The sequence below is a fragment of the Magallana gigas genome, chromosome 2 (assembly GCF_963853765.1).
Source record: "Magallana gigas chromosome 2, xbMagGiga1.1, whole genome shotgun sequence".
Taxonomy (NCBI): Eukaryota; Metazoa; Mollusca; class Bivalvia; order Ostreida; family Ostreidae; genus Magallana; species Magallana gigas.
The window spans coordinates 32579742-32593481 of NC_088854.1; the positions used below are offsets into that span (position 1 = coordinate 32579742).

Sequence of the window (13740 nt, forward strand, 5' to 3'; positions counted from 1 at the left end):
CACTAATTTTAAATTAATTGAGTGTAACCATTGTAACAATGAAACCTTATGCTCAGCCATTACCTGGCCATTGGCTCCAGAGAACCAAGCCGTAGCACTCAAACCAGGCTCATCTGATGCTGTGTCAGGAAATAAATCATCATGGAACTCCAAGTAGTTCTTCAATACAAAATCATCAACAGTACAAACAGGATTTCAAACATACACAACATGAATGAGTTATACTAGAGATCGGTTTATATCTTGTCTTCTTGTAAAGTGTTCTACGTGTACATGTACTGTAAAACAACTATTATTCGCGACGACTTTATTTAGCGATTTATCTGAGATGAACTGGTTCACGGCAACTAATTTTTGCGACTAAACCTTTTCCACACCTGTTTCTTTTATTACAACTATATGGTAAATACTTGTCCGCGGCGAGAAATATTCCCGACAATGAGGCCCTTGCGAACCTTGCGAAAATTTCTCGCACGCGAATAAAAGTTGGTTTACAGTATTTTGCCTATAGGGTCTTAATCACATGACATTTTTGCTTCATGTATTACAGGTACATTCACTGACACCAAACTTAATGTCATTGCAAAATGTGGTAAATTCATAATTCATTTGAATCATCTGCAGATAAATACCTGTATATTTCTAACACACATGTATATGTACATGTAGCATTACAGTTAATCAATACTGTAAATTCCTAACTAATCATGAGGAATTAATATCTGCATAAAATCGCGAGTAGCCCGTCTCGCGAATTCTAAAATCCCGCTTTAAATTTTTGGACACATGTAAACTACATGAAATTTAATAAAATTTCGCTTTTCGCGATTTTATGTTGCGATTTGATGGAAAATGGTTAAATCGTGGAATGAAGTACTCGCGTATAATAAGGAAACTACAGTAGATAATAGTTAAAATGATCATTGCTCCTACTTTAAACAGAAGCACACCTTTGGCATTGTCAACCTTAAGATCAGAAGATTTACCTTTAAAGTTTACCTTTAGGATAAACTTGTAAGTTTACCTTTCTGGGAACAATATAAGGTATTGGGATAATGGCCTGCTTGGTCAGTAACAGGAGCCGGTCCACCTCCCCCTCCATTACGTTCAGGGCTCTCTTTGGCACCATGCCAACACCCTTCACCTGCTCCGTCCTGCTAATATTGTCTGTAATACGTATTTACATATCTATTTAAGATCTATACTTTTCAGTTCTTTCTCTTCAAATATTAAAATTCTATGATTATTTCTGCATATCCTTGTTTGTTTGCAAAGACATTTACAGGTAAGAACCAAAAAAAACAAAAACTAACAAATACAAGCAATGAAACAATAAAAATCAAACGTAATTTTGGTGCAAAAGTTACAAAGTACCAGTAGACTTACTCTCTGTCAAAGTGGAATCCTTTTCTGATATCTCATAATATCTAATATTGCTATCACCCTGCATTTAAAAATTAGAGAATAGAAATCATTGGTATACAGAATGTCGATAAAAAAAGGAAACGGCAAAAAATTACCAAATCTACATGTAATGTACTGATATATGATTTTAAAACAAAAGCAATTTTTTTGTTTTTTATTTTTTCTTTGCACTAACTATCTTGTGTCCTATTATTTTACACTTCATCTTAATTTTGATTTCATTGGCCAATTAGATTTTACTGTCTACATACATGTGTAGTATTATATTCTGAAGAATAAAATGACAATTTACCTTTCCAGTCAAGAAAAGCATACCAGTATCAGCATCATACAATGGAATGAGTGTTCTGAAAATATAAATTTCATAATCAACATAGCATTTGAGAGAGAGAGAGAGAGAGAGAGAGAGAGAGAGAGAGAGAGAGAGAGAGAGAGAGAGAGAGAGAGAGAGCGTAAAAATTAAAGTTAAATAATTAATGGAAGAAACAAATGAAATCATTGTATACTATGAAGAAGAATACAAACCCAGTATTTGAATCAATTCCCAGTGTGGATACAGATGAGGTGAAATTCCTACAATCCCATACTTTAACTTCTCTTTCTCTGGACTACAAAGAAGGTTGTACTGGTACATGAATATTGGTACTGATGGATAATATAACATAACATACCTAACGTCTTTTTTCCCGGGATATTGACCAAATAGTAAATAACACAAATTGAACAACTAATACACAAGTAACAAGCTGATGTTATGCAGATATGTCCAAAATTAAACGAAAAAAAAAAAGACTCAGAAAATTAACTTGTCTTGATGGAATCATCATTATTTCATTCCTGTACAATAAATCTTTAACATATATCTTTTACATAAATCTTTCCAAATGAATGAGAAATAAATGGTTTGTAGACTGCCATTACTGCTTTTCTATTAAATAATTTTTAACAAAGTCTTACCCTGCTAAAGCCTGTCGTACAGAGCAGGTCTTTGTCGCCTAGCCACAAAGCACGGGAATCTCGTATGTTATCATGTCCCTGGGTTTCCTGTTAAAAACATAATAACAATAGATTAAAATCTTGGTTTCGTTTCAAAATACTTTTTTGAACATGTATATTTAAAGCTGTTGAATTCGTTTTTTTTTTTTTAAATCTTGACATTTTTGTCTGCAAAAACATGGACAGAATATTCAAAAAGATGGATCCCTGAGGAATAAAATCGGAGACCCTAGCTTCTTATAATCTAGTGTGCTGACATTACATAACATCTGGTCCAGAATGAGTGGAAAGTAAAGCCCAAAGACAGAGGTACAGGTATTGTGATGCCCTTTTCTGGTATTTCATCCTAAAAGTTATATAATACTAGAACCCATTTGTATAATATACCTGTACAACGGAACTGGCCCTTGGGTCAATAATTCTCAGGCGTTTATCCTTACATGATGTCACAAACACTTGACCATTGTCTCTCCAGCTAATACTCTGGATCTGATCTTTGTGATTGTTTATTGCTGCAAAGGTGGTGAGAATAAATAAATTGACATTCAAATTTTTTTCTGGTCAATCCAAAATCAGATCATTCTAAACTTTATAAAATACCATAATGATTATTTCCATATGTTTTAATGTTTCTTAAAAGCATTGAACACAAAACTGTTAAATCAATCTTTAAGTTAATGCTCTCTCTCTCTCTCTCTCTCTCTCTCTCTCTCTCTCTCTCTCTCTCTCTCTCTCTCTCTCTCTCTCTCTACACAATTTGACACTTACAAATTTTTTGCTCCTGAGAAGTAACATCATACAAGACAACACAATCATTGCAGGTGAAAGTTAACACTCCCTCTGCCATCGGATTCCATGTCACATTTTCTATCTTATGATTCTGCTTGGGAACAGCTACCACTGGATTCAAGTTAGACAACTCACTGAGGTTGTCCTCTTCTGGTAATAACCAAACCTTTACCTACAGAAGCAAAATATATGAACAATGATATATATAAACTTTTACCTGCTTAGCAAAGATATAAATAATACCTGGGAATATGTTTTGATAGAAATCTTTATCCCTGGAGTAAAATGTGTTATCTGTTTTACAAATAAAGTGCTAAGAAAAAACCAAGACAGTCACCATTCACTAAGGTAAATAACTCCTTTTCAGTGGAATGAGTGGTTTGGTTTTTTTTAACTTACCGAGTTATCAGCTGATCCAGTGGCCAAAAGGTAGTCATCAAAGGGAGAGAACTCAAAATCAGATACAAAATCTGAAAGTGGTAATATTCATTACAATAAACTTAATTAATTCATTCAGAAATGAGAGAAGAACAAATCTTTTTTCATCAGAAAAAATCTTATTAAAAAACCCCTTGATAAATACCATTTATAACAGAAGTATATAAAGGAGTTCATAATAATGCACTTATAATTCAAGTACCAGTACCAGATATCATTAATTTCCCTATGCATGTAGATATGTTTGTGCAATACAAGTATCCATTGAACATGTACTAGCATTGTAATTAATTTGATAAACATCTTTCTAGCTTATTTAATAAGATTTATGAGGATAATATATACAAAAGCAGGGTTCTTAAAATACAGTGTATTTAAAAACAATAAATAAAAAAATTTGCCTACATCTACAACTTGCATGGTTTACATATATATTAAACCACAAAAATGCTATGTTACTTTAAAACTTCCCAAAAATGATAGTTTATATATGAAAACTGTTAATTCATTTACATGCAGTTTTCTCTCATACATGTAAAACCAACAATAAAAATGTTTTTAATATAAAAGACCATGCCTCTAAAACAACCATGCTATGCAAAACTACCAGTATCCAATGTAAAATATATTGTGCTGATTTTCCTTTATATTATAATAATATTTAAAAGTTTCTTTTTAAAAGTTGTTTTGTGACCCCTATGCAGTCATGCAGTAAGTCAACTGACCACCATGAGCTGGCAACAATGGCAAACCATTCACAAGCCTCCCAGTGCTACTTACAGGCAACACGCCAAGGTTACCTCCCCCTAGAGAAGAAAAAAATATATGATTGTTAAATAAATATCAGATTCTAAAGGGTGTATATGTGTTAATGTTTTTGATACATACAAAATTCTATGAAATATTCATTCAGAATAATGAAGGTAGTTATAATTTGTTGACACCTCTCTCTCTCTCTCTCTCTCTCTCTCTCTCTCTCTCTCTCTCTCTCTCTCTCACCTGATGAGTCCACATTAAATGTCATATAGATACATCCAGCCTTGATATGGTTTCCACTGCATTGCATTAAATTCCCTGCTGAAATTCCTTCCTGGATCCATTCCTGAAATATTTTCAGAATATAACTCTCAATATCTCAATATTTTTCGTAAAGAAAGAACATTACTTAATGAGGGATGAAGGAAATGATTGATGTTTTGTGTTAAATTTTTGAAAATGAAACAATGCAAATCTATTTTTACCTCTCTTTTAATAACCTTTGGAGCAGCATTTTTATACTTTGAAGTCTTAAATCGCCATGCCATTATGGAGATAATAGATTGTCTGTAAATAAAATGAAAATTGATCCAAGTTCATTGCATGTTGACTCTATCATATAATGTTGAATTTCCGTATAATGGTTAGCGTGTATAAAACCTAAAATACATAACATTGTTTCGAAAAAAATCTTATTATTCATATTAGATAATTAATCACACAATCAATTGTGTTCTTGCAAGTTTATGATACAAATACAAAGCTCGGAGGAAATTCGAGTCAGTGGGCGGGTACTGTTGTACTATAGCTATTTTCAGTTTTATCAACATAGCAAAAGTAACACTATAACATTATTACCTTTGCAAAATGGAATCTGTAGCTACTGTATCATACCATTTTGATTATATACTTGTGTTAAATACCGGTATATTTATAAGTATAACTGTCCAAGTAACCTAAGAAGTAAGTATCATCCCTAGCACTGAGTGTGTAGTTTCCTCAATCAGTTTCCGGGTACGGTTTTATTTTTATTATGTATTTTTGAGAACCAACAGGGCAATCGGTATTTGAAACCCATGTGATCTCATGTCAACAATTTGAAGAATAAACGCAAATTTCAACAGATAATTCATTTTAAGTATAATATTGAAGTTTGAAAAACAAATTATTTGAGTTTATTTTATTTCGTAACCGATAATACGTAAGGAATTGAATTTGTCGGAAGTGAGACTCTTCCTCCGTTCGGATTGACATTGAAACAGCATGGCGACCCTCAGACAGGCATGCCGACGTTGGCCACTGAGAAAACTCGGTGTGTCAGAGAAAAGTGGTTTGTTTTCCAATTGTTCGACCGAAAATGCGTGTGCTGTTTCTGCTTGCGCCTTTACATCACTCTCCAAACTGCATCAGACCGGTGACCAACACAGAGGTGAGGCTGAAAGAGACTTTGATAGCCAACACTCTATTGCGTCAGAGTCATTGGGTGATTTGCAGTGACATTCTACTGTGATTAATATTTAGACAAATTATCACTTTGTTTCGAAAATTTATTATATTTTTAACGCTCGAAATGCCTTTGAATATCTATTAAAGAAATTATCTTAAAGAATGCATACATGTGGGAAAGATCTAGAAAAATTATATAATGTTTATAATGCCAAGGACACTGAATGAATGACTTGTGTATTTGAAATGAAAATAAGTGCAATATAGAAATCAGGCATGTTGTTGTTTAAGAGGCTGAAATGACATGGAATGCTTTCATATCTTTGATTGATTATTTCAGTAGTTGTGAAGAGGAGTGAATTTCTCCAAAGAAAATCCTTCCACACCTCTTCACTTGACTTTAAAGAGGACTACTACAAAATCCTAGGAGTCTCCAAATCTGCAGATCAAAAGGAAATCAAGAAGGCATATTATAAGGTATAGATGTGGTGCTGGATGTTTCGCATTGCATTTATGATGTAAAACCTCGTATCAAGACATGTTTAGTATGTGAGGTTTTTATTCACTCATACACTATACTCTGTCCCGAGTTTTTGCTTCCACCAATTATAAATACCTTTGTGCTCAAACTACAATCATCCATTAGTATGAAAAATGTCTAGATTATCTGTTTTGATACGCCCCTCTACAGCTTCAGGTTTCAATACACATCCCAAAATAGAAAGTCTTTTGGGATTTTGCTTTGCATCATGCAGCCATGAATAAGCCAGGATGATAACGTTAAAAAATTGCGTGAGGTGTCCCGAGTACTTCCAAATGGATAAAAGATGTAAACATTTCTCATTATAAATCTCCGTAGGAAATCTGTTTTCGTTCCTGTGAAATTTTATGAGTAAAAAAGGGATATTTTGTCATAGAAGATATCTAGGATATTTTCCATTTCATTGATTTCAACTGTATATCTCTCACAGGTATGTGTATTTTGATTAAAAATTGTCGAAAAGTGATGGAAGCAATAACTTGGGACAGACTATAGAAGCGTTTGTTGTATACATGTGTGTACTACAAATTTGTGTAGACAGAGTAATCTATTTCATAAAGAGAAAATTGTTGCACATCAAATAAAAGATTCGAAATTAAATCACTGTCAGTATTGGCATTAAGAAAAACAGTTACCTAATAAATAATTATATAAAAGAAAAAAGATATTTAAAAAGCTATTCATGATGATTTTTAAATATTTTAAAGTTGGCAAAGAAATACCATCCTGATGTGAATAAAGAAAACAAAGAGGCTGCAAAAAAGTTCCAGGAGGTTGCAGAGGCATATGAGGTAAATAGATATCTTCTGTAGATGTTTTCATTGTCTATCCTATCTTTTTTGCCAAGGGTCTGTTGGTAAATTGAACTGTAAGATTTTGTAAGACTTCAACAGAAAAATCTTTTCCTATTAATTGAAATACATTTATGCAGGAGGAAACTGTTTTTAGGGAAGCATTTGATTATATATTGATTAAATCATAGAAATTATTAAGTACCCTGTGCACCTATGAAAAGCTTGGAAGATACATATGTGGTCAGTGTTTTACCACATCAAAGCTATGTTCTCACCATTGTAAACTAGATGGCATTTATGAATCTGCCAAGTGGGAGAAGAGAATAAACAAATCAGAACCACGGTTTAGGGATAATTGGTCTAGATATATTTTAGGAATGTAAGCTTTCTAGATTATTTCAAGTTCTAACTATCATTTGGTGTTTGTTGTTCAATCAACTCAAGAAATTGATTTGTTTGAAAAAATAATTTCTTCCTTAATGCACTCATATTATGCTTTCAAGCTAAAACTTGAGTACCGAATTATCTTCAACAAAAATCTTATCCAATCACAGAGACTTTGAAATTATGTCTGTTAAATACTATGTAGGTGCTGAGTGATAATTCCAAACGTAGGCAGTACGATACTTATGGACAGACTGGTGGGGCCCAGGGAGGGGGCCAAGGATTTCAGGGATTTAGCGGAGCCTATGGGGGTCAAGCTGGTAAGGGTTTACCTGATGGACAGTCTTTGAATGAGTGCTTGATTATTTGATATAGCATATACAGGTTTTAAATGACTGAATTTGTTTTGTAATAAAAATTATTGTCGATTATGATATTGAACTGAAGGTATTTACTTTGGATGTGTGTTTTGTTCCTATTACAGTTTGGTATTTTGTATTTCATTTTAGGTTTCCGAGGCCAACATGTTGATCCAGAAGAATTATTCAGAAACATTTTTGGAGATAATTTTAATTTCAAAAACTTTTCTGAAAGTGATGAGTTTGAAAGCACTCAATATGGATTTGCACAGGCACAGGAGGTATGCAAATCATGGGAAACTTTTCAACAGTACAACACAAATACAGCAAACATGTTCATAACAAACTCGTGCTTACAATAAAGTCAGTTTCACTCTCCTAGTCTTTAAAACTTACTATATTTTTATGTTATTGCATCTATAAGGAATCAAAATTGTTTTTGGAACCGCACTGAGAGTGTGTTTTGCTGTACAACATATTTTTTAATGTATAGCCACTGTTAAGGTGTTTTTGAAAGCAGAAACAAATAACTCCGGGTCTATGGTTGCATCAGTTAACAAAATTCTCTGCTTGCATGTTTTTGCAACAACAACATTGTTAAAACTTTGCTAGATTATTTATTCTTCATGGTTTCAGTTTTACCTGGATCTGACTTTTGAGGAAGCAGCTCGAGGGGTAAACAAATCGGTGAAGATGAACGTAATTGACGAATGTCCTAAATGTTACGGCAGGAAAGCAGAACCAGGGTCCTCAGCCGAAACATGTCCCCAGTGCAATGGCACAGGGATGGTGAGTAAACAAAATTGTTATTGTTGTTTCATTGTTGTTTCATCAATATTCGTCAATTTTCAAGGATTTTCTTGTTGAGTTGATCCAAGAAATCAAAAAATGCAATTTCTTATTACATGTATTGATAGGATCATCGGCCACAAATTCACAGTCTATGAAATTGTACTTGTAATTTTAACTTAATCCACAAAAAATGATCCCAACGCATATTTTTGAAACCATAGTACATCATTGATGGTATCTCAGATGCAACTAGTTATTGATGATAATTATGCCATTTGTTAAGAGATTGAAAATTTGTTCAATTTAAAACCCTTGAAAATATATTTTGTCAAAGTCCTACTTAGTTAAACCTGTATATTTTGTCCTCAAGTGTTCAATGATATCTACTGAAGTTAAACTGAAATTTAGAATTTTTTCTTTTGAATTTAGGAAACCATCAACACAGGACCTTTTGTGATGAGGTCAACTTGTAGAAAATGTCACGGCCAGAGAAAAATCATTTCCAGGAAATGTACGGAGTGTAAGGGGAAAGGGAACATTATCCTCCCCAAAAATGTCAACATCCCAGTACCAGCAGGTCAGTGAACATAAGCATTGTAAAACTAAAGGGGGGAAAGTCGGGGGATGGACTAGTTTAATAAGTACATGTAATTTATGTTTGATATAATAATTTCATGTGAGATGAGGATGTACAGTAATCTTCTTAAAAAGTACAATGTACATGTGCAACGTTTATTTTGCTATTTGAAAATTGATTTCAATTGTGTTTCGCATTTCACATAAAAATTATCTCATTGTCTTCATTGTTAAATTAAACATGTTTGTGTTCTTTCATTGCAGGTGTTGAGCATGGTCAAACGATTCGATTAAAAGTGGGAAAACAAGAATTATTTGTCACATTACAAGTACGTAGTTTTGAAAAAAGGCAGACATCTTTTCACATGCAATGGTAAACTTGTTGCGTTTTTAAGTTTCTATGTTTGCTTCTTTCTTCAGCTTATCTTATTGATTTGTAGGTTGCCAAAAGTAATGTATTCCGGCGAGAAGGTGCCGACGTTCACTCAGAGGTCTCCATTAGTCTTTCACAAGCTGTTCTAGGAGGAACCGTTAGGGTTCCAGGAGTGTATGAAGAGTTACACCTTAAGGTAGTCCACAATCTACTATGGTTCTCTGTCATTTGGTGTAGTATTTCATGAGACCTTTCCTACTTGCAGGGAATATTATGACCATTTTTTAAAAATATAAAATGCCATAAAATTTTATGTACAACGTATGTTTGCTATTCGTATTTTTGACAAAATTATTAAAATTTTGAATTCATAGTGTGTGTTAAAGCTATGATTCTTCAAATTTCAGATCCCAGCTGGCACCCAATCGCATGACAGAATACGAGTTGCTGGTAAAGGAATCACCAGGGTCAACAGTTTCGGCCATGGCGACCATTATGTTCATTTCAAAATAAAAATTCCTAGGTAGGTGGATTATTCGACAAGCACACGCACATACATTTATAATGTAGGGGTGAAACGGTAGATGGATGGATCACGGTTGGATGAAATTTTTGATATACATGCCCCCGGTTCGCTTAATTTGAATTAAAGAATAATAGTTTTGGTTTTTTCCTCCACAATATTCAGTAAATTTATAATATTTTTAACATGTTTGAATTACTGTATTTTGTATTGCTATATGTTTTGGCTATTTGTAAAGTTTTTTTAATAAAAGATTGCATGGTAAAATCTGATAAAATTGTTTTATAACAACATAATATTGCTGAAAATCAAGTTACATCAACCTCCAATTTGAATGTATAAAAATGTCACATGCGTTTTGATTGAATGAGTTGAGAAACGGTAACCATTTATTAAGCTTGTTCCATTGGGAATCATGTACATTTTTCCTAAATGGAACTGAATCAAAAATACCGTAATCAGGAATGAATGAAAGGCCTTGAATTGCAATGCTGTGGCATTGTGAGGCATTGTTTTAGCCCTAATAGATTGTACACAACAGTATATAAATGCAATGTCAGATTTCATTTTAATAAAAGTTGTAATGTTTTTTATTTAGGACTTTGACAGCAGATCAAAAGGCATTAATTATGGCCTATGCTGAGCTGGATAAAGAGGTCAATGGGTCAGTGGAAGGCATAGTGAAAACTAACAAAGGTAGGAAATTTATTGTAGACTTGCATGTTCGTGTATGTAATGCTTAAGTCTGTGAGTTAAAATACTTGTACTTTGTAGTAAAGAAGAAATTTTCAGTTTTTGATCTACATGTACTAGATTGCCCCCAAAACCCTGTGTTTGGCAAAAATAAATGACTAGACTTCAAAACTTAGTTTATTTGTAATAAATCATCATTTTTATAGAGAATTGCTATGTTGGAAATTTTTATTTGTATCCAATAATGTAATGGAGTTATTCTAGTGGTATCTAAACTATGGTAGTTACTGGCACAACATGTAATGATATGAATGACCTTACAAAAACTACTTATGATATCAAAATCATAAAAAGCAGAATTTTTAATTCTGGAATTTATATTGGCTGTCACTGTGTAACCTGACATTGTTAATGCAAGTGTGTACTACCTGAGTATGGAGTAAATCACTGTATAAGATGTTCAATTAAATCAATAAAATAACTGAGTTCACAGAAGTTTAACTTACATATATATAGTACATGTATTGAGTAAAATTGCCCTAGAAAATAAATTGTTAATACAAGTACCTGTATTTTTAATGAGCAAAGATATCAGTTGCAATAAATGAAAAAAAAGGAAAGTTGGAAGATAGTTGTACAGACTAACTATAGCCCAATCATCTTCTCAGAAGTCTAGATTGAAATTGATGGTTTGATGCTTCAATTTTTTTTAACTCTAAAAAATTCTGCTGGTTTTGTTCACAATGTGGGAAGAAGTTGCATTGCCTAGTGGGATTTTCATCATCTATGACCAATGTTGTATGTACTGCTTCAATGCTTGACTTTTTACCTCTGAAATAACAAATTCAATTTCAGAGGGAAGGTCTCAAAATATAGAAAGACCAACTAGTGATACTGTTGATAATGAAGGTGAAGACGATGATGGAATTCTGAGTAAAATAAAGAGAAAAATATTTGGATGATGAAGGTGCCAACTAGGATTTTAAATTATTGCATTATTGTAAAGGTCAGTCACCGGGAAAGTTTGTGTTCTATGTGTTTATAGATTTTTCTGAAAAATTGTTTCTCCACTGAAATTCAATCAATTTTGTTTCTGTTTCTGCACATACCGGTATGTCACCTTGTCCTTCACTAAAATCATAGTCTTAACCCCCCCCCCTCAATATTTTTTATGTTAACAAAGGAATAAATACGTTCTTTTTGTTACATACCACTATTTGTCAAATTCTTCAGTAGGGTTATTGTTAAAACTTTTTTTTTCCCACAGGAGCACAGGCAATTGATAACCCTTTGGTGAGGAGGATCCTGGAAGCCCTACATAAAGAAAAAGGCTCAGAGGAGGAGGACCAAGATAAGAAGGGCCCCTCGATCTTGGAAGCCCTACATAAAGAAAAAGGCTCAGAGGAGGAGGACCAAGATAAGAAGGGCCCCTCACAGACATTTTCTAGCAAGCATTCTTCCAAAGGCAAAAAGAGCTCTTCTGTGTCATAGACCCTTCCATTCATTTTACATACTCTTTCATTTCGAAATGAGATTACAGCATTTGCATGTTGTTAATTCAGGCTGAAGCCAAGAATCTTAGCAACCAGTCAGTTTGGGTGATGAAGCAGAAATCTTTATGAATATTGACATCACTTATCATTTTGCTTATTTACTGTCAAAATTCTTGTGCAAGTTTGAAGAAAGCATTGACATCTTGAATTATACAGAGTTAAGTAAAGAAATAAGCTATGGAATTCACGGAGGATAAAAAGATGCTGTAATGTTTACAAATATACAAAAACATCATGGAATGTACATGTGTATATTTCAAGTGATATTTTAGTAGAGCCGCAAGAGTGGGTTTTATAAAGTGTGAGAGATTTCTTTTTGTAACCATGAGTTATTTATTGAGAACAGTGAAATTTTATGACAGACTTGCATGTAATGATGTACAATGTAACTGTTCAGTTTTTGTGAACTAGTGCTTAAAATCTTTATCTGTAAATAAATATACATGTATTTATAAAATTTAATCTAAAGGATTGATTCAGTTTTTATATCAAAAATATGTTAATGTAAATATTGTAGAAGCTGATCACGCTAATACATACATGTACATGTAAAGTATTGGCAAAAGTACATTTACTAATTTTCCCCATCAAGTTAAAGGTAATACAAGTACTAGCAGACAAAATCTAAGCATGTATTTGTACACAGTACTAAGTAAGCAACAACTGTACTTGTTAACATTTGACCTTTCCCATGTACAGTATATTTTTTTGTGTTTGATTAGTCTGTGATAGTATTAAATTTCATAGATCAACTTACTTTCATTTCTCATCAAGAGCTTTTATTGTGCGGCATACTGGTCTTAGCATTTTGCATCTGATGATAATAAAAGCAGATGTTGCACAGTTTTTCCATTATATTACAACCAATAGTATACAATCTGATATACATGTAATAATAAATGTTGGTGGCAAACGTTGGAAAAATGATTGTAACATGTGACTTATGAGTGCTGAATTGTGACAATGATAGTCCTTGAAAGGAAATGATGTGCAATGGTATCTGTCTTTTAATGTACAACTGTACAAACAATGTCCTCTTGATATTTGTTGATTTTGTTATTGGCATTAAAAATTAAGAAAAATAAAGACTGGTGTCTCCTTCCAATATAGTTCATCCCTCGGTAGACCGAGTATTGTGGTGTGTTTGTGAATTCTTGATCATTTTTAGTCCTTTTTTCCCCTTCATCTCGCAGAATGTATACAGCTGTATTTGCTACAAATCAGTACAAGTACCTATACATGGTACAAAAATGTACTTGAACTTGCAGTCTATCTTTTCTGTAATTTAGGTAACAAAAGGAG

At 33.1% G+C, this 13740-nt stretch overlaps 2 protein-coding genes across 7 annotated transcripts in view; one reads left to right on the plus strand and one right to left on the minus strand.

Moving 5' to 3' along the window:
• Positions 1–5428, minus strand: part of LOC105319239 (coronin-7) — a 15991-nt gene extending 10563 nt beyond the window's left edge. The window contains exons 1-13 of the mRNA XM_066076197.1: positions 5263–5428; positions 4890–4971; positions 4648–4750; positions 4374–4454; positions 3610–3680; positions 3190–3382; positions 2809–2933; positions 2383–2469; positions 1951–2033; positions 1718–1772; positions 1387–1444; positions 1025–1167; positions 64–159 (exon numbers count right to left, since the gene is read on the minus strand). Coding sequence (XP_065932269.1) covers positions 64–159; positions 1025–1167; positions 1387–1444; positions 1718–1772; positions 1951–2033; positions 2383–2469; positions 2809–2933; positions 3190–3382; positions 3610–3680; positions 4374–4454; positions 4648–4750; positions 4890–4952 — 1158 coding nt within the window. The 5' untranslated portion in view covers positions 4953–4971; positions 5263–5428. The remainder of the gene's footprint in view (positions 1–63; positions 160–1024; positions 1168–1386; positions 1445–1717; positions 1773–1950; positions 2034–2382; positions 2470–2808; positions 2934–3189; positions 3383–3609; positions 3681–4373; positions 4455–4647; positions 4751–4889; positions 4972–5262) is intronic.
• A 93-nt stretch (positions 5429–5521) lies between these two features.
• On the plus strand, positions 5522–13524 carry LOC105319240 (protein tumorous imaginal discs, mitochondrial). 6 transcript variants are annotated; one of them, XR_010711015.1, is made up of 14 exons: positions 5529–5833; positions 6191–6327; positions 7099–7182; positions 7775–7889; positions 8079–8209; positions 8565–8717; positions 9150–9297; positions 9561–9625; positions 9737–9865; positions 10077–10192; positions 10791–10888; positions 11741–11891; positions 12153–12215; positions 12282–12355. XR_010711015.1 is itself a non-coding variant. In XM_066076199.1 (13 exons), exons 1-13 carry the CDS (start codon positions 5668–5670, stop codon positions 12374–12376), a joined length of 1500 nt encoding a protein of 499 aa, XP_065932271.1. In that variant the 5' UTR covers positions 5524–5667; the 3' UTR covers positions 12377–13524. The 6 variants fall into 6 exon arrangements, 5 of the variants coding, with proteins under 5 accessions (XP_011414990.3, XP_065932271.1, XP_034301886.2 ...); XM_066076199.1 differs by lacking the exon at positions 11741–11891 and having other exon boundaries at positions 5524–5833; positions 12282–13524; XM_034445997.2 differs by having other exon boundaries at positions 5526–5833; positions 11741–11852; positions 12153–12283.
• The last annotated feature ends 216 nt before the right edge of the window (positions 13525–13740 follow it).

Bases quoted from the DNA above. Each gene is read 5' to 3' on its own strand.
- LOC105319240 (XM_034445995.2), top strand. From the start codon at position 5,668: ATGGCGACCCTCAGACAGGCATGCCGACGTTGGCCACTGAGAAAACTC. The intron at 8,210-8,564 runs GTATGCAAATCA...TCATGGTTTCAG, and splicing joins GATTTGCACAGGCACAGGAG to TTTTACCTGGATCTGACTTT. The intron at 10,193-10,790 runs GTAGGTGGATTA...TTTTTTATTTAG, and splicing joins TTCAAAATAAAAATTCCTAG to GACTTTGACAGCAGATCAAA.